The sequence below is a fragment of the Somniosus microcephalus genome, chromosome 3 (assembly GCF_052327205.1).
Source record: "Somniosus microcephalus isolate GS21.2 chromosome 3, FLI_Smic_1.0, whole genome shotgun sequence".
In the NCBI taxonomy this organism is placed as follows: Eukaryota; Metazoa; Chordata; class Chondrichthyes; order Squaliformes; family Somniosidae; genus Somniosus; species Somniosus microcephalus.
Genome location: NC_140989.1, coordinates 177,578,898 through 177,599,580, shown reverse-complemented (window position 1 = coordinate 177,599,580; position 20,683 = coordinate 177,578,898). Strand labels below are relative to the sequence as shown.

Below are 20,683 nucleotides of genomic sequence, written 5' to 3'. Positions count from 1 at the left end.
CCTTGCCAGTGACTCAATGGATTCGGGCATCCTTGCCACTGCAGCCATGAGCTCAATGTGCCTCTGCTCTGCCTGGGCGCCCATTTTAGTGAGGAGCCGCACCTCTTCTGTGCTCACTATAGCAGGACTGGAGGCAAGACTCTCCCTCCCGGGAGAAGGCCGCCGAGCTTCCCTACCCACCGCCCCCCCCCCCTACCCACCGCCCCCCACCCCCCCACGTTGCTGCAGCCCGCTGGGCCCCGGAGCTTCACCCTCCTCAGACCCTTCCCCCCTGCTCCCCTCCAGGGAAGACATGTCCCCATTATGGCCATGGGCTGCCTCGGCTGAGGGTGGCACTGATGGTCCGGCGTCCTCTTCCTCCTCGCCTTCAGAATCACTCTCAGTGGCAGCTTGAGGGCCTGCCTCCTCACCTGGCGAATCAGCATCTGAAAGCAGGGAGGTACAAGAGTTGCTTTAGCCTGATGACAGGGCGGCAGCGAGGGAGGCATGAGTGCTGCAATGCACTGTATTGGTTCGATAGTGGCAAAGGATGCTGGTGTGAGGCACAAGTGGAAGGAGAGAGGTCAAAAAGGTGATGACCTTACCATTGCTGTCCAGAACGGGGTTGGCATCTCCAGTGGCGACGGGGCCAATCATCCGGCCTGCCATAATCCACTGGACTCGCTGCTCCAGATCGCTGAGGTCTTGAAGGTGAGGCCGGCCTCCCCCGGTCCGTTGCTGCTGCCTCCTGTTATGGGCCAGCTTGCCCTGCAAGAGAAAGGACGGGCTCTGAGTACAGTGTGAAGCCCTGATCTTGGCTGCACTGCCTCCCATGGTGGAATAGCCCTTACAGTGTGAAGCCCTGACTTTGGCTGCACTGCCTCCCATGGTGGAATAGCCCGTACAGTGTGAAGCCCTGATCTTGGCTGCACTGCCTCCCATGGTCGAATAGCCCTTACAGTGTGAAGCCCTGATCTTGGCTGCACTGCCTCACATGGTCGATTAGCCCTTACAGTGTGTAAAGTGCTGAATGTACATGTGAGTTTCATGAAAGGCCCATAGGTGTTGGATGAGGGCTGGGCATTGGGGCTTTCAGGACCCTTTGGCCATAAAGTGAGGTGGACATGCAGGGATGAAGAGGATACTGAAAAGGGTACTCACCCTGACAACCCAAGTGAGGTCGTTGAACTTCTTCCTGCATTGCACAGGGGTCCTAGGCACCATGCTACTGGAGGTCACTCTGTGAGCCACCCCCCTCCAAGCTTTGCGATAGTCGTTGGGCAGCAGCCTCCTGCCACTGTCCGGAAAGAGGATAGATCGCTTGCGCTCCACTGCGCCAACCAGAACCTCCAGGGCCCCCTCACTGAACCGCTGCGCTCATTCGCTGGCCCTCTCCATGGTGTTAGGCGTTGGAATGTGGCAGTAGGTCTGTCCAGGTCGAGAATCAGGGCTCCGATGCGCAGGGTGTGGCTGCAATCCAAGATCGAACCTCCCCTTTAAGAGCTGACCGCCAGCGTGTCTGTGTGCAGTCGCTAACTGGCCGCACCTGCGCTGCGCCCGCCCTCGGTGGTAGCGCCTCGCTTCTCCGGCTTAGCGCCTTAAGACAGTCGTGCAGCGCCTGTTTTAGCGCTCCAAGCACCTCCTGGGGCGAAGCAGGTCAATATAGCAGTAGGTGTTAATAATTTGCGCCGGGCGCTAAATTTCGCGCCCGCTCAAGTATAACGCCCCAAACATGGCGATACTGAATTTCTCCCCCATTATCTTTATTCCCAATAAAATCAGTCCCAACCCGTGTTGACTTATCTTTACTAAGTATCAAAATGGTAAAAGTTGATCACTTTATTAAGTGACAGAGCAGCCAGTGGTCCAATTATAGAATCTTACAGCACAGAAGGAGGCCATTCGACCCACTGTGCCTGTGCTGGCTCTTTGAAAGAGCTCGCCAATTAGTCCCACTCTCCTGCTCTTTCCCTCTAGCCCTGCAAATTTTTCCTTTTCAAGTATTTATACAGTCCCGTTTTGAAAGTTACTATTGAATCTGCTTCCACCACCCTTTTAGGCAGCGCATTTTAGATCATCATCATGAGCAAATCCAAGTATTGAGGATGTTCCCAATGGCCCAGTGATTTGGCCTGTGTTAATCAGATCCACCCAAATCTCCCTGAATTCCAAAGGCAAAACTGACCTCTGACTGTTGCTCTGTGTGCATGTGTACTTTAATGCACTTTATTGTTCAAATCTTTGTTTTCCATTCTGCTTCTTGATGGCTTGTATTGTAACACAGTTCTATGACTGAGATAGCCCTTTGGTCCCTCCTCCAAATGGCCATTCTTTATGGATGAACCCAGTGTGCCAATTGACCATGAATCTGTCTGAGCTGAGACTAGCCTTGTACTTGCTTACTGTTCTCTTCTCCCCTAACCTTCACTGCTCCTGGGGCCAATGCCAATGGTAGCATTGCCAATAATGGTGCAGTAAATCTCAGCAAACTTTAAAAAAAAAGTCACCGGATTGAATTGGAAACTTTGGCCTGTATGACTCATTGCCAAGCCATGAGATCTGCTTTTACTGACTGAGCAATAAGGAGAGTTCTCATCAGCATTGACTGCAAATAGGTGAGCAACTACAGGATAAGCTCTGAACTTTGTTCGCAGATCTCAGTACTTATTTAGAGAAGGTCATGTTGGAGACTAGAAGTGCATTGTCATGAGTGGAAAAAGAGAGTCTGATTCTCTCACTTCAACAAGTTCTGAATCTAGGCTGTGAAAGAAAGAATTTGCATTTACAGGAAACTTTCTGGTATCCGGCACGGACGGGACCGACGTGTTGCCGTTTCATCAACAATTCCGGATAACCGAACGCTATAGTAAAAGATACGGAGCTCCGTATAAAGCAACAAACCCTGTTGTTTGCTTCAAAACAATCGGCACAAGTTGCAAACGTCTCTGTAGCTTAGCAACAGCTTCAGCTACACCCTTGCAAAGCAACAAATAGAGTAAAAAAAGTAACTAAAAGTAAAAAAAAGTTACCTGAACCGACTCCTGAATTTTGCCGGTGGATAGAGCGTTCCGGTTATTTTGGGGCCGGTTAATCGAAAGTTTCCTGTATATAGCGCCTTTACAACTTCAGAACATGCCAAAGCGCTTTACAGCCAATGAATTACTTTAGAAGTGTAGTCACTGTTGTAAGGTAGGAAACGCAGCACCCAATTTGCGCACAAGGGAAGTCAAAGGAAAGTTGTTACCAGAATCCTCTCGTGCATCTCTTGCAGCTACCTCAAACAGTAAAAACAGGACCCTGGGAGATAGCACAAATGGTGGAGAACAAAGTATCTCAAAAGACAGTAATCAACGAAGATTTTTTTTAACTATTGCTGTACCTTCCATATACAATATTATCATAGGTAAAAATGGATCCTTTGGCCCAAACCACTGCCAAACTTACCTTGAATTTTGCTCATTTTTTAATCACATGACTTAACATTAGCGTTAGATTCTGCTTAGTTAAAAATGCTTTTACTGGAAAGTTGGGATTATCACTTTTTATCGCTAGTGACCCAAAGTTGCACCACTAGCTACAAACTTTGAGAAGGTGGAATGTTTAGTGCCTGTACAAACTAGGGTTTGCACAAAAGATGCTATTTATTATCCTGCTAGACCAATGTATCTTGTAGCTTGTACAGCTCAGCTGCTCACCTGATATAACTCACTAGGGCATTGGATACTTAATTAGATTTTGTGGTTTTGGGGTATCTTGTAAAAATTCAAATGAATCTTCAGATCTCAATGTCATTCACAGCAGCAACTAATTTTCTGAAATCCTTTCCTAAGTGTTTTTCTCCCCCCCCCCCCCCCCCCCACGAATTTTCTGCACCAATTTCTGCCCTCTGTCCCTCTCCTGAAGGCACTGACTGCTTACCAGGGTACAGTTGTGTGGGCATTGGGCACTCCCCAGCACCTTGCTGAGCAGCCTTTGTTCATATGTGACTGTTTGAAGACTGAGCTACCACTGAGTCCAGCACAACTGTGTCCTCTCCCAATATTCACAATCGTGCATTTCTAGCAGGGGGCGACTGCATAGCGAACAGGAACCGGAAACCAGGCTGATTTTCTCTTTCCCCCCCACCACCGGAGGGGCCAATTGCAGTGCACTACCCAACACTCTAGCTGAGATCAGTTAACCCAACATGGACTGGGGGAATCGAATCTCAGACTTTCCTAGCCTGCACAGCTCAGCTACTCACTAGATATAACTCACTATGGCATCATGGAACTTCTTGCTTTAGTGCAACTAACCTCAGATCCTCGGTTTAATGTCTCATCCAGAAGACGGAAGTTTGGATGGCAGTTGTAACTTCTCAATTTTACCATGATGACCGATAAGAATAAAATGCGATGATCTTTAGGAGCGAGGTTCTGCCACTCGTGGATTTGTAAACAATTTATACATCTGGGCTTCATTGATCTGAAAGCCTTCGATATGGGTCATCACTGGGTATAAATGATGAGACTTTTTTTATTATGTTTTTCAGGCAGAGGGAGAGGATAACCTTAAGAAGATGCAGCTGATGGAATTAGCGATACTGAATGGCACTTATAGAGATGCCAACATCAAATCACGTAAGGATACGATGAGCTTCTAGGGCCTACTTTGAGCATTGCGCAACTTGTATAAAGTTCCTCTTTCAGACAACCCAACATTTTTCGAACAAATGCTTTCTATATTGAGCACCTGGGGGAGAGGGGTACCTACTAAGAATTAAATACATTGCAACAGCTTCACCCACCAGTGTAAGCCAAAGGCAGGTTTGCCTGAGTTGAAATAAATTTCTCAGTTTGTTAACAAAATGTGCAAACCCCCCCACTACACCGGGAATGCTCCGAAAAGTGCTGAAATTTTGACGCAAAATGAAGCTATGATTGACCAGCCCACAAAATATAATTTGTTTGTTGAAATGAGTAACTAACTGGCAGATTGGATTCTAAGGAATAGCTGGCTGCTGACAGTGAGAAATGCATAGTTACTGTTTGACAGTTTGATAGAGCATTGTGCACTCATGAAACGAACGAGCAGAGATTATTGCATTTATCCTGTGTACAGCATGAAGTAACACAGAGCATCTTCTGATATTATCTGTACCTGTACAGATTTGATGTTTCTACTTGGGCTGTCACAAAAAAGAAATCTTACATTTGCTCATTTTAAACAAAATATTGCGTAACTTTCCTACTAATGAGAATTTCTGTTATATTCTGCAGGAATTCACTTGTTGCTTTTTGGCCTCATTGTTGAAGGAAAAGGCTCACTGTTGCATAGATATTTATTGGGCAAAGAAATTCCTTGCTAATCAATGGGAGATCGTGTCTGTCAATCTGGGGTCATTAATTCCCTTGTGAATGGCGTTAAATATCAAGGATAAGGGTGCATTGGTATCGTCCACTCCAAGACTGGCACAAGCTCAAAGACTGACCAAAAACAGAAGGACATCTCCACATAAAATTGAAATAGTACATTTACAAATAAATGATTAGGGGTGTAGTCAAGTGAACTTAACTTTTGGGATTCAAATTATATTTTTTAACTGCTTTTTTGTCACATTTTAACGTCATATGAACCCCTTAATAAGATTACTGCCTTCTGATCACTCCCAGGTATTCAATCTTCAATAGAGTAAATTTGTATGGCCCTACTCCAGGTGGGTAGTCTTCCTAGACAGGAGCATAGGTGCCAGATTTGGTCCTTTCTAGCAAAGCTCTGCTTCAGGAGCTGAGCCTTGTATGTGTAAACTATCTGAACCTATTGACTAGATTACTGGCTTGTAACCACATGGGCATTTTTTTAATTCTCCATTTCTGTGGATATAATGTGATTGCATTTTTTTTTAAACGTTTCTCCAGTGCTTAGAATCTTTTTCCAAAGTGTACAATTCTACCACACCCTGTCTGCCTATTTTGTAAGTCAACTTTCACTGTTGTAAATGAGCAAACTTTTTTTTATTTCCCCTGATTTCTCTCTCACGAATCACTCTCTCAAACTATTGGCAAACAGCATATAGGAATTTGTATAATCTACATGCATGTGGCTGCTAGGATTTGCTAGAGGACAATGCACCAAACAGTGCTGTATGTTCATTAGCATTAAAAGGATGGTGCAGTGTAACGAGTTACAAGTCCCTGTCTGGTGGATTCAATTTTATCTGGTCAATATTGATACAAAAATGTCCTGCTTGAATTCAAATCTAACGGGTTTATGTCTTCGACATTCGAAGGAAGGTGGCAATCTGACACCTTTACAATAATTTCTGACACATAGCTGGCCTATCTCAGGAAGAGAGTGCTCCATTTTAATTGTAATAAGACTGGTCATGTTACGAAACATCTATGCTGTCACAGTTTGTAGAGCCATGGGTGTTTACAGCACAGAAAGAGGGCCATTCAGCCCATTGTGTCTGTGCCAGCTCTTTGCTGGGTGAAATCAAAACATATCCCACTGTCCGATTCACCAAGCAGTAACTCCAATAGTATTTTAAACTGCTACAACCCAGAAAATAGGGATATTAATGGGAACTGGGAAATGTATTGGCCAATGACATCTGTGGTTGCACTTACTGAATTTTAGAAAGGAGACTCTCCATAAGAACACAAGAATTAGGAGCAGGAGTAGGCCATACAGCCCCTCGAGCCTGCTCCGCCATTCAATAATATCATGGCTGATCTTTGGCCTCAACTCCACTTTCCCACCTGATCTCCATATCCCTTGATTCCCCATGAGTCCAAAAATCTATCGATCTCAGCCTTGAATATACTAAACGACTAAAAATCCACAGCCCTCTGGGGTAGAGAATTCCAAAGATTCACAACCCTCAGTGAAGAAATTCCTCCTCATCTCAGTCTTAAATGGCCAACCCCATATCCTAAGACTATGCCCCCTAGTTCTAGACACTCCAGCCAGGAGAAACAACCTCTCCGCTTCTACCCTGTCAATCCCCCTCAGAATCTTATGTTTCAATGAGATCACCTCATCCTTCTAAACTCAAAAGAGTATAGGCTCAATCTACCCAAATTCTCCTCGTAGAACAACCCTCTCATCCCAGGAATCAATCTAGTGAACCTTTGTTGCACCGCCTCTAAGGCAAGTATATCCTTCCTCAGATAAGGAGACCGAAACTGTGCACAGTACTCCAGGTGTGGGCTCACCAAAGCCCTGTACAAGTGTAGTAAGACTTCTTTACTCTTGTACTCCAACCCCCTTGCAATAAAGGCCAACATGCCATTTGCTTTCCTAATTGCTTGCTGTGCCTGCATGCTAATTCTTTGTGTCTCCTATATGAGGACACCTAAATCTCTCTGAACACCAACATTTAATAGTTTCTCACCATTTAAAAAGGATTCTGTTTTTCTATTCTTCCTACTAAAGTGAATAACCCCTCATTTCCCCACATTATACTCCATCTGCCTTATTGTCCACTCACTTTAACCTGTCTATATTCCTTTGCAGGCTCTTTGTGTCCACCTCACAGTTTACTTTCCCACCTAGCTTTGTATTGTCAGATAATTTGGATACATTACACTCGGTCCCTTCAACTATTATAAATTGTAAATAGCTGAAGCCCAAGCACTGATCCTTGCTGCACCCCTCTAGTTGCAGTCAGCCAACCTGAAAAGACCCGTTTATACCTACTCTCTGTTTTATATCCGTTAACCAATCCTCTATCCATATATTACCCCCAACTCCATGAGCCCTTATCTAGTTTCATACTTGAGTATTTCACTTTCACTCTCAAACCCAATGTGAAATTTATGTGACACCTTATCGAATGCCTTTTGGAAATCCAAATATACTACATCCCTGGTTCCCCTTTATCTACCCTGCTAGATATATCCTCAAAAAACTAATACATTTGTTAAACACTATTTCCCTTTCATAAAACCATGTTGACTCTGCCTAATTATATTATGATTTTCTAAATGCCCTGTTACCACTTCCTTAATAATGGATTCCAGCATTTTCCCAACAACTGATGTCAGGCTAACTGGCCTGTCGTTCCCTGTTTTCTCTCTCCCTCCTTTCTTGAACAGTGGGGTTACATTTGTTACCTTTGCAACCTTCCAATCCGCTGGGACTGTTCTCGAATCTAGTCAATTTTGGAAGATCACAACCAATGCATCCACTGTCTCTGCAGCCACCTCTTTTAGAACCCTAGGATGTAGGCCATCAGGTCCAGGGGATTTGTTGGCTTTTAGTCCCATTAGTACTTTTTCTCTACTGATCTTAATTACTTTAAGCTCCTCGCTCTCATGCTTTTTGTGTCTTCTACTGTGAAGACAGATACAAAATATTTATTTAAAGTCTCATGACATTTCCTTATTCCCCATTATAATTTCTCCTGTCTCAGCCTCTAAAGGACCAATGTTTACTTTTGCTACTCTCTTCCTTTTTACATACTTATAGAAGCTCTTGCAGTCTGTTTTTATATTTCTTGCTAGTTTACTCTCATTCCATTTTCTCCCTTTTTCAGTTTTATGGTCATCCTTTGCTGGTTTCTAAAGCTCTCCCAATCTTCAGGCTTACAACTATTCTTCACAACATTATAAGCCTCTTTTAATCTAATACTATCCTTAATTTCTTTAGTTAGCCACGGAGGGATAATTTTTCCTGTGAACTTTTTATTTCTCAATGGAATGTATATTCGTTGAGAATTTTGGAATATTTCTTTAAATGTTTTCCACTGCTTATCTATTGTCATACCTTTTAATTTCCCAATCTACCTTAGCCAACTTGCCCCTCATACCTATGTAATTGGCTTTATTTAAGTTCAAGACTCTAGTTTCATACTTGAGTATTTCACACACAAACGCAATGTGAAATTCTATCATATTATGATCACTTTTCCCCAGAGGATCCATTACTATGAGATTACTAATTAACCCTGTCTCATTACACAGTACAAGATCTAAAATAGCCTGTTCCCTGGTTGGTTCCATGACGTATTGTTTAGGAAATGGTTTCAAATGCATTCCTTGAACTTGTCCTCCAGATTACCTTTGCCAGTTTGATTTGCCCAGTCTATATGAAGATTAAAGTCCCCCACAATTTTTGTATTACCTTTGTTACAAACTCCTATTATTTGTTGATTAATACTCTGTCCAATGGTATAGCTACTGTTGGGGGGGCCTTTCAACTACTCCCACCACTGTTTTCTGCCCCTTGTTATTTCTTATCTCCACCCACGCTGATTTTACTTCCTGATCTTCCAAGCCAAGATCCTTTCTCACTACTGCCCTTATGTCACCCTTTATTATCAGGGCTACCCCCCTCCTTTTCCATTCTGCTTGTCTTTTCAAAACGCGCAAGTACTCCAGTACTTGCTGCCAAATAAAAGAAAGAAAGACTTGTATTTATATAGCGCCTATCACACCGTCAGGACTTCCCAAAGCGCTTTACAACCAATTAAGTAATTTTGAAGTGTAGTCACTGTTGTAATGTAGGAAACACGGCAGCCAATGTGCATACAGCACGGTTCCACAAATAGCAGTGAGGTAAATGACCATACCATCTATTTCACTAATGTTGGTTGAGGGATAAATATTGGCCAGGGCACTGGGGAAAGCTCCCCCGCTCTTCCTCAAATAGCGGCATGGGCGTGGGGCCGAAGGCAAGTGTACAGAAGTGCTGTTAGTGAAATCTTGGTTGTTGACTTCGGAATAATGAAAAGCCTTAGTAGTTTACATGGATAAAATGAGAGTGTGCCATACAAACTGAGCTTCATTATACATTATATGCAGTGACTCTAATGTGTTAGCTCACTGCGTACTTTTATTTAAAACTGGCTGGTTTTCAGTTTCTCAGTTTACATTTTTAGTTGATGTGATTAAGTTTGATTGGAAGTGGGTTTGGTTTTTAGTTTAAAGGTGTGCTTTAGCATTGCAAATTATCACTGCTTGTACTAATGATTTCTTCTTCATTTTTCTTTCATTCCTCCTGCTTTTTTTTGCTTTCCCCATTTCCCATTTTTCCTTTTCCCAACACACTCCGTTCTCTCCGCACCTTCGCTATGAATTTTCTTCGCTTACTGTAGCTGCCCTTGCCTTTTCTCTTGCAGCGACAGCCCAAGCTCCACGGATCATTACAGGGCCCACGTCGGTTCTACCACCAGCTGCCTTGCGAGCCCCGACACCAGCTGGTCCAACTATTATGCCTCTAATTAGGCAAATTCAAACAGCAACAGTCATGCCTAACGGATCCCCTCATCCAAATGCACTAGTGCCTCCTGCACCTGAAGCTGGTCTAATCTATACTCCTTACGACTATCCTTACACACTGGCACCAGCTACTTCCATCCTGGAGTATCCCATTGAGCCTAACGGAGTTTTAGGTAAGGAACCTTTTCAAGCGTGACTGTTCCACATCATGTTTAACATCCTGGTTCACTGAGCCTGTTGAGGCTCATTTCATTTTACTGAAGCTTGACTTTTAATTGATCGCTCTGTACAAGCCTATTTGAATTAACCATTTGAAATGACAGTGTAGCCACTGATGAGGATATTGTGTACTTTACAGCACTATCTACAATTTCATACTAGCATTTTATTCCAGATTTATTATGAAATGCATTATCAGTAATGATGACCATGTAACTACCGGATTGTCGTAAAAACCCATCTGGTTCACTAATGTCCTTTAGTGAAGGATTCTGCCGTCCTTACCCGGTCTGGCCTAAATGTGACTCCAGACCCACAGCAATGTGGTTGACTCTTAACAGCCCTCTGAAATGGCCTAGCGAGCCACTCGGTTAAGGACAATTAGGGATGGGCAATGAATGCCTTGCCACCGACGCCCGCATCCTGTAAATGAATAAAAAGAAATTAAGCTTCTGTTAAAAGTAAAACAGATCAGTTATAGAGTGCACTCACTATTATCTGTGCATGAAGCTATCAGAGACCTAAGCACTCTCTTAATTAAATCAAAAAATATTACAGCGATGACACTTTCTCTCTACAGCTGATTTATTCCAACAGGCCTTCATACCATTAGTTGTTCATATTGAATAAGGTATTTAAAAAAAGAGTTACGTGTGGACTGCCTTTCAAAAGCTCTGGTTGGATAGACCGTTCTACTGAAGGCCGGAGACCTAGGCCTAGAAATTCAGTTGCCTTAGCGCCGCTTTTGAGGCGCTAGAGGGACTAGCGCTAGAGTTATGGCCAGTTTAAAAATTCCCTGGGGCCCTAAATCGGCGTTGCACCGGTAGCGCTGCGCCGGCACCGATGACGTCATCGGTGTGCGCAGCGTCCCGGTTGCCGTGGTAACCCGCCCGAACTCCGAAATTGAGTTGCGGCCGCCTGGCCCGTGGCAGCCGCAAGCAACGTTCTGTCAGAGGTGCCTTACTCCAGTTTGCGCCGGCGCATTAAAGGCCCCGCGGCGGCCGGCCACTTTCCCGCCGGCCGCCTGCCCGCAGCTCCCTCCCCGGACTTCTCCTCCCCCCCCCCCCCCCCCCCCCCCCCGGAACAGATGCAAGCCCGGCACTTGTCCGAGGTGCCGGGCTCATTTTTAAGCTGATTTGCGCGGGCCGCGGCCGGGTGCAGGCAGCTCCTCCTTAACGGGAGGAGGAGGCCTGCACATCCCCAGCCTGCCGCACCGCATCGGGTGCCGCAGCGCCGGAACAGCGCCGCAATGGGGCAGTTAGCGCCCATTGGGAGGCGCTGAAACCCTCCAGTAGCGCCGGCAGCCATTTGGGCGCGGCGCTACTGAATTTTTGGCGCGCGCAGGGGGACTTAGCGCCGGCACTAACTTCCGGCGCTAAAGCCCTGGCTGCGCCAAAACTCAATTTCTAGGCCCTAGTCTTTAAGCTGCATGTTCCATGTTTATTCACTTGGTTTTTGCATCAGCCCATGTGGAATTTTTTTCACTGCTTCAGCCTTGTAATTGCAAAGACGTGGCAAGCGTAAATATGCTGAAACATGCTAAAAAATAAAAATAGCTGCAATTAGGTTTTCAAGGAAGACAAGTTTTTGAAAAGTTACCATTGTGGGTATGTTTATTTCAAGCCCCTTTTGGTTAGCTGATGATGAAGCCTGCTTTGAAAGTGTGTGTGTGTGTGTTTCAGCCTTGCCTACAATAACCCCCTTCTCCCCACCCACCCCCCTCACCCACCCCATATCCTACCATAGAATTAGACATTTTAATCTAAAAAATGTACTTGTGAACAAAAATAGTTTCACAGTTCTTTATGTTTTGGATGGAAGATTGATAAAGTAGATAGAGAGAAACTATTTCCTCTGGTGGTGGAGTCCAGAACAAGGGGGCATAACCTTAACATTAGAGCTAGACCATTCAGGTATGCTGTCAGGAAGCACTTCTTCACACAAAGGGCAGTGGAAATCTGGAGCTGTCTCCCCCAAAATGATGTTAAGACTCGGTCAATTGAAAATTCAAAACTGAGATTGATAGATTTTTGTTAGGCAAGGCTATTAAGGGTTACAGAACCAAGACAGGTGGATGGAGTTAAGGTACGATCAGCCATGATCTAATTGAATAGCAGAACAGACTTGAGGGGCTGAATGGCCTCCTCCTGTTCTTATGTTCCTAAAACCTCACTGACTGCACTGTAATGACATTTCTGATGTTACTGAGATGCAGTCCACACAATGATTGCTTTAAACATTTTTTATGGTAATGGCTAACCAAAAGGTATAAATGGTGCAATTTAAATTTCTGATGTAATTTTTTTTCTCACAGTATTAGAAAAGCACGTCCTTTGTCAGGTTTTCCAAGTAGCAGTGTCAGAGGAAGAGCATTTTCTGTTTATCATGACAAAGAGTTGACATAATATCATATTTTCTGTAAAAGGCATCCATTTAGCTGCACATACAACCAATTCTGCTTTGGGTTAAAGCCATAAGGCTATTTCATTAACAAGAAAATTGCCAGAAAAGTGGACCTTCTGCGTATGAGTGGACAGATTAATAGCATATTCTGCATCAGCCATGCTACTGAATGCACACAGTATGCCAGCATTTCACATAGACATTCTCAGTGTATACAAAAGGGAGATTTATTTTGGGGCCCTTAAGAAGATGAGAAATGTCCTCATCCCAATTGACTTTAAGGAGCATTGAATACTTAGAGTAGACACTGATTTGAGAAGTTCACAATTACTTACTTAATATTTGTATCTGAGACTTGGCTATTTTGAGCCTTGCCTATACTAAGTATGGTTAACAGAGCAGGTAGAAAAATGTATTTCATATTTTGCTGTTCCATATGTAGTTTTTAGATCTGTTATTGGAAACAAACACTTTTTTTTCAATTTATAGACCATATTTCTGACTGTTTCATGGGTGGTGCCATCTTGAAAATACCCATGACGCTTAGCACTGGACCCGTTACTTCTGGTATGTTCCTACGTGCTCCCTACACACACATCACATAGTTATCAGCCACTGAGGGGCATTTATTCATGGCTAGCCCCATGTTGCTCTGTTTCATTGTTTAACTGCTGAGCTCTCAATATGATTATCTGTAATAATACATTATCCCTGTAAAGTAACCAAACGTGGCTTTATAGCACCCATTTTAAAATAAAAGATAAGATATATGTTTCTTGCAAAAAAATCTATTCCGTTTCACTATATGCCACTTTACTAACCCTCTCATATAAACTGCTGTGTATATGCTGTTTTAAAACATTGACTTTTTGTTTGCAAAATTCTGCGATATAGGGTAAAACATAACCACCTGTAAAATTCCTGTTCAGAGGATTTATTGATGAATAACTGTTCTTTGCACCTAAAGTAGACCCTCTCTAATATTCTTTGGGAGTAGGACACACCATGTTGTAATGATGGATGCATGGTGAGTTGTGTATTACAGAGGGAGCCATAAACATGTTATTATTTCAGTGGTTTAATCTATTGGAGAAAGGTCCTATGTGTTGCACAAATGCTTTGCAGTATTTGATACCGATGTACAGAAAACATTTCCTCAACATTTCATAACGATCTAAAATGCCTGTATTTTGCAGACTGCGAAGGATGCTCATTCCTCACAGGGTTAAGAAATTTGATGTGAAATCCTAAATAATGCCAGTTAACATCTGAAAACAGTAACTACAAAAAGAAGGAAAATGTGATTTCTTTATTTGAAAAAGTTACATTTTAGGACAGTCCCCAGTATGTTACTATTTTTAAAAACTCAGTGATTTGCTAACCATTTGGATTGCGATTCACTTCAATATCGGTCTCATGTTATTTTTCAGATATTTGTTAAACCACTGTGTAAAACTAGAAATAGATCTGTTTTGTGATGTCTTTTAGTTTTTTATTCCCTTTAAATGATCAGTCACCAAAAAAGAAATAAATTAAACACGTGATAATTTGAGGAAAATAGCTTAATAGTTTAATATGAGCATTACTGTTGTATATTGAAGGTATAGATCTTTTATTTAAAACAAGTCCCTTTTAAGAGTTGCAAGAAAGTTAATAGTCATATTGTTGAGTAGAATGGGTGCATGATTTAAACATACTGCTGTGGCTGATGCAGTCCAGGGCCCAGCGAAGGAGTCCAGTGTGGCCAAGAAATATGGTCTATAATAAAGGTAAAGTGCTCTACAAACCTATTATTTGTTATACTAGAGCTCATTTTAAACAAACATACAAAACACAGCATATAATTAGCTAAGCAGTTCAGAATGTTGCACAGTTGCTTCACTTGGCATAATCAACACAGGATTGCTCATAACTAGGTAGAATATAATGTATTTTCCAGTGAAGCTATTTTCCTTATCATTCCAGGAGCCCTTGCATAGATTTTTTGAAAAGTTCCCTCTTCTAGCCCCGTGATCTAGTGGGAGTGGTGGCTGGAGGCATTAAGAGAAAATTAGGGAGCAAAACAGGATCGGAAAAAGTCAACCTTTCATTTTACTTATTTACATTTTCTCCCCTCCTCCACTTCCCTCCCTACTGAAGGCATTTATTTCTGCTGGCACATGCCACCATAGTTTCCGACCATGGCGATTCTCCATGTATGAGCCTAGACAGTGGGTGTCGGCAAACTGTTTGACTGGGGGACGGGGTACATCAGAGCTAAGCCTCCTTTTCCCCTTCCTACTCCAGGAACATTGAAGCTAACTGCAGGGTCCATACTCCTCTCTCCGCTGAACACAACTAACTCAGCACAGACCAGGACACAAACTTGGGATCTTCTGGTCTGTTTGGCTCAGTTACAAGTGGCCTTTTTAAAGTGAGCCATTAGGAAAGCTAAGTTTGACAAAGTATGTATTTTAAAAATTATATAGGTAGGAGTGTGTTACGGACTGTACGAATTTTAGGGATTTTAATGACTCCCCTAAAATTTAGATCCAGGAATTCTTTTTATTATTCATTCTCAGGATATGGACATTGCTGGCAAGGCCAGCATTTATTGCCCATCCCTAGTTGCCCTGAGAAAGTGTTGGTGGATACCAACTTTGTAGTGATACAACTGAGTGGCTTGCAAGGCCCATTCGAAGGGCAGTTAAGAGTCAACCACATTGGTGTGGGACTGAAGTCACACTGATACCAGACCAGGTAAGGACGGCAGATTTCCTTCCCTAAAGATCATTAGCAAACCTGATGTTTTTTTAACGACAGTCCGAAAGCTGCTTGGTCAATTTTTTACTGACCCAGCTTTTGATTTCCAGATTTAAAAAAAAATTGAATTCAAATTTCCCAAACTGCCATGGTGGGATTTGAACTTGCGTTCCCTGCATCATTAGTCCAGGCCTCTGGATTACTAGTCCTTTTCCAATTCTTTCACTGTGTTGCAGTTTTATAACACACTCTCAGGTTTATTCTTTATATGTTCTGAGCCAGACCTAGTCATGCTAACTGCCCACACCCAGTATTAAGAATTAAATATATTTGGTATGTTTGAAACCTTTGAAGTCATTTGACCTTTATAACGTTGCTGCTGTATGAAGCACATATAGAAAGAAGGAAGCACACATATGTCCGTATAGGTGACTTTGGCCCCAGGAATGTATTTTTCAGCAGTGGAAGACAGCTTATTGATTTAGTCAAATGCTTTAATTCTGTCTGAGGAGACTGGGACATCAACATTCTTCTTTATCAATATCTATTCACAAGACGCACAACAAAAATCCATTGCCTGTATCAAAGGACAAGGCATCTTGGCACGCTTTTGGTTATTGAAGTGTTTCTCCTTGAGAATTATTTCAGATCCACCAGCAACTGAGCTAATATCCTGCCCACATTGAAATTCTGCTTCCATGCACTTTCAACTATTTTAGCAGCTGGTCTAGATGAATTTGAATCTAGTATTTCCTGATTTTTCAAATTCCTTTTACTGTATTTAGATAGAAGTACTCAATTATGTGCCTGAAATTAACTGAATAACAAAAACCATTCTGGCAACTAATGTCATGATAAACAGAACTGATCTCCTGCCCCATGGTCATCACTGATGTGTTGAAAATTGCCAGTTAAGTTTGGACAATACAGTAGGACCCCATTTATAACAATGTTCCAAAGTGGAGTGCAGTAACCTAATACTGTAAAGGGAACTTCTTTTTTTCAATATGGGCTTTCTACTGGTGAGAGAACCATTAAAGTGTACCTTTTATCAGAAGACTGCTTCACATTGGAGCATTGTATAAAGGGGATCTACTGAGCATCTTTAAATAAAATTTATTGTTTCTGTCATGTACATCGTCTGTTATCTGTGTTGTGATGGTTGAGTTGTCGGTAGATTTTCTTCCTTATTGGTTGAGTGTTTAAGCCTCGTGCTTTTGTACTTTTTAATAGGTTATTTTTTTTTACTTTTGCTATTCATCAATCACTACGCAAAACCTTTCTCTCAACTATTCTGTTATCATATTCCATACCGCTCAAAAATCTACACCATCAACTCTAGCCTAAAAGATAGTTACTCATCAACTCCACTTCAAACCTCTAAAAGTAACATTTATTGCATAATATACATGCACATTTGCCTATAAAATGTCCCCTTCCCAGGAACAGCACAGTGAGACTTTGCCAGGCTTGAGAACATCCTAGACTCCAGGTACACCCTTCCCCTTGCGAGCACCCATATAAAATTTATATTTAATTTCTACATCACTAACCAAAGGACAACTCTCAAGAATTGGCAAGTGACCATCGCAAACATGTGCTTCTGCTGGAGACCCTCTATCTGTCAAAGTTTATTTGTCTGCCTTCTTAGCAGAGGAATTCCGGAATCGTACGGCCATTTTCTTTCACCAACGCATCTGCAGGAATCTGTCTGCTGGAGTTTATTTATCTGCTACAGTTCCCAGGGACATCGCCCAATGCAACTTTGCACCTCCCACTCAATCTCACCATGCTGTTTCCATAACCCATTCCTTTCCCTACCCACGCAGTATTGCAAGTGGATGATGCAGAAAGAAAGCAGTAAATCAGAAGAGTAAGAAAAAGTGAAAAGAAATTAGAAATATTGAGAGTAGGGAAAAGACTGATGGTGCCCAGAGTGGTAAAAAAGCAGTAAGAGCATTGGCAGGAGCCTTTCTACATTTATTTCAGCTGCTGCAGTCCAGAAAATACAGAGGAATGCTGTGGGGAAGGGGAAGAGAGATCTTTTGGGACAAGAGAGAAGGGGGTCGATTTTCCTGGAGCTGTCAGGTGGGGTTTCAGGTGTGTGGGGCGGGGGGGTAAATCGCAAAAATAGGGGATCACGACCCCCCCCCGCCCCGTCCGACTTTCACCCTGGCGTTTCAATCCGACCCAAATCAGTCCTGCCCGCAGCTGGCGGGACTGGTCGTCGGGAGCCTAATCAATAATTGGCATCTTTAATGCCATTTTAAGGGGCCCTTGCTATTTTCAACCTTTTCCCACGCTAAACACGCCTGGTGGGAACCCCGCTGATGAAACCTGGCGTGAACAATGTCGGCTTGCTTACTTTCAGCTGCAGGTCAATCAGGAAAGAAGAGATTTAATCAGTCAGCATTTGTAGGTTGCAGGACCTTGTTGTTTCAGGCTTGGGGCAACTTGTTCAAGGCTTAGGCACAGCTGTGGAAGGTTGGAGCCTCACACACTTCTCCAGTGTGAGCTCCTGGGAAGCCCCCCTCGCCACCCTCACTCAGCGCTTCCTCAACTGAGGCACCTACCAGAAGCATGGGAGGCCTTTTTTTCCTTCCCCTCTTGGCATTAGAGGACCTCCAGCCCCAATCGCGAAATGACACACTCCACAACTGCAGAAGTTGCCATCTGAAATTTTATTTACAATAACCAACTGATGGCATTTTTAAAATAAACACAACATTTCACCCAAGTGACTACCCTTGTGATTAGTGGTGCTTTATTTTTCTCTTACACGTGCTCCTATGTAGTGGTTCCCCTGTGGCTTCAGCAGATGTGGAGGCCCCTTGCTCACTTTTCTGCTGCTCCTGTCTCGACACCTTTGGCGAGCGTCCTCTGGGGTGGCGAGCCTGTGAGGGCTCGCCAGCAGTCTGCTGCTCCTGCGGCTGAGCAGGGGTTGCGACCTCTATCTCCATTGGGTGTGGACTCCGGCGGGGCTCTGATCGAGGGCTCTGCAGTGACGTGGAAGTGTGAATGCTTGGAGAGGAGCCCCCACTTCCTTGAGGTCTGCCACCAACCTCCCTCTCATGGGTCAGGTCCCCCTCAGTGCCTGCAAGTGGCTTGAGAGCAGCTTGCTGCACATCAGGGGGGCCATGGGGACCCGTTTCTACAATGGCAGTCCTACTCAGAGGGCCTGCCTTGAAGGTCTGGTTTCTCTGCTCAATAGCTGACCATCGCTCCTCCAGAGATGTCAGTCTATTCTTAACACTCACCATGTTTTCAACACTCTGGTGACTTAGCCCCTCCATGGCTGTAGCCATCCTCTCCTCTACTGTAGCCATCCTTTCCGCGGAGGTTGCCATCCTTTCCGTGGTGATGCGTTCATGCGCCAATGACTCCACAAAGGCTCTGCTCATGTTCTCTATGAACTCCTCCATTCGCTCCACACTCGCAGCGACCCTGGAGACAAAACCTGCCAGAGACTCCTGCATCTGTGCTTGGAGATCCATCACCTCTTCTCTTGCGGATGGACCCAGAGGCAGAGGGTCGACATGCAGCAGAGCTGAGCTGGCAGAGTCCTGCGCCCTCCGACGAGGACTCTCCACTGCTGTCCCTGTCTCCACCATCTGCTGATATACATGAGCTGAGATACACCAGGTGACAGCACTACTCTATCTCGCGAAGGTCCCACCGAGGTGTGAGTGTCTGCGCTGGTGCTGGGTGCGCTGAATTCTGCTGACACTGCGCCCTCAGAGGTGGGAGCTTCCTCTGAGGCGACTGGCTGCTCAGCCTCTTCCTCCTCCGCAGTGGGGACGGGGGCTTTGGATGGTCCTGTGGGGGAGTAAAGGAAAGAGTTAGAGATGTGATGCCAAGGTTACATGCACATTGGATTTTGCAGATGTTCATAAGTCCAAATGATGTAGCTTCAGAATCATAACAACGACTCATGCTATGTCAGTGAGAGAGATGGAAAACTATTCTGTCACCAGCTTGCGGGCCTGCCCCTGTCTCCTCTTCCCCAGCTTCTGCAGCCACATCAGCCCCGACAATTTCCAGGACTCCTTCCTCCCAGGGAGTCAGGTGAGCTATTGAGGGTGGGCCTCCTCCAGTCCTGGCTCGCTCTCTGTTGTTGTGAGCTCTCTTTTCCTGCAGTGAGGGAGACAAGTGAAGTTTGAGTGAGAATGAAGGAGTGAGTGTAGAGATTGCATAGCATAGATACTTAGAGGGAGACAAAGATGGTGTGAGGCTGCAAGACCAAGGGCCCTCCCTGTATGTTGTCATTTGTGCTCAAAGCATCAGAGTGAGAGGGAGTGTGAGGGCTGCATGGTGGAATAATTATGTGAATGTGAGCATAGAGAGAGAGGGAATGGGTAAGGGTGCATGGATGTGACTGTGAAGTGGGATGTGGAGGAAGAGAATGCTAAAGCTGAATGCTGGTGGGGAAAGGCAATGGGGATCAGTTTGAGGGTGATGGGAACTTCATACTTACTTTTCCTGTACGGTGAAGGTCATGGAATCGCTTCCGACACTGTATCCAGGTTCTTCTGGTGACTCCCAGCGAGTTGACATCTGCTGCCACCTGCACCCATGCAGCCTTGGTCTCAGTGGGAGGCCTCTTTCTCCCTGACCTAGGGAAGAGGACCTCCCTGTGGGCCCTCACCCCATCCAATAATGCCTGCAGTGAAGCCTCGTCGAATTTGCTGCCAGCTCGGGGTCTGGCACTGGCCACAGCTGCTGCAGGCTCCTCTGCCATCCTGTGTGGTTCGTATGGAAGCCTGCAGAGGTTGCAATGCTTGCTATAGACTTTAAAAGCACCACGAGTGATGACATCATACTGTGGGGCTTTCTGACTGGAAATAGTCAATTAGCAAGGGTTCCCACACGCTGGAAATGAATTGGCCAATTGAGGGAAAATTGCATCAATCTGGCAGACCCATTTACATTTGTGTGGGAACCCCGACATTCGGGGAACCCGGCAATTTCCCGCACCTGCGGGAAAATCGACCCCAAGGAGTCAAGCTGGTCGGGGTTGGGAGCAAGGCAGAAAGAGAGAGCCTCTTGTGCCCATTTGATGGAGGAAACGGAGGGAGAGAGTCTCTTGGGGAGGAAGGAGGAGGGGTGGGGGTTGGGAAGAGAGAGACCTTTGATACAAA

The 20,683-nt window shown here is 44.4% G+C and overlaps 1 protein-coding gene across 11 annotated transcripts in view; it reads left to right on the top strand.

Annotated features, from left to right (window-relative positions):
* Window positions 1-20,683, top strand: part of qkib (QKI, KH domain containing, RNA binding b) — a 736,031-nt gene that overhangs the window by 627,922 nt on the left and 87,426 nt on the right. For 4 of the 11 annotated variants that reach the window (XM_085981974.1, XM_085981973.1, XM_085981978.1 and 1 more), the window contains exons 5-7: window positions 4,511-4,598; window positions 10,058-10,354; window positions 13,293-13,370. In XM_085981974.1, coding sequence (XP_085838100.1) covers window positions 4,511-4,598; window positions 10,058-10,354; window positions 13,293-13,370 — 463 coding nt within the window. Of the gene's footprint in view, window positions 1-4,510; window positions 4,599-10,057; window positions 10,355-13,292; window positions 13,371-13,999; window positions 14,594-15,364; window positions 15,543-20,683 lie in introns of those variants that run through there. The other 7 variants (XM_085981977.1, XM_085981971.1, XM_085981979.1 and 4 more) reach the window with 5 other exon arrangements.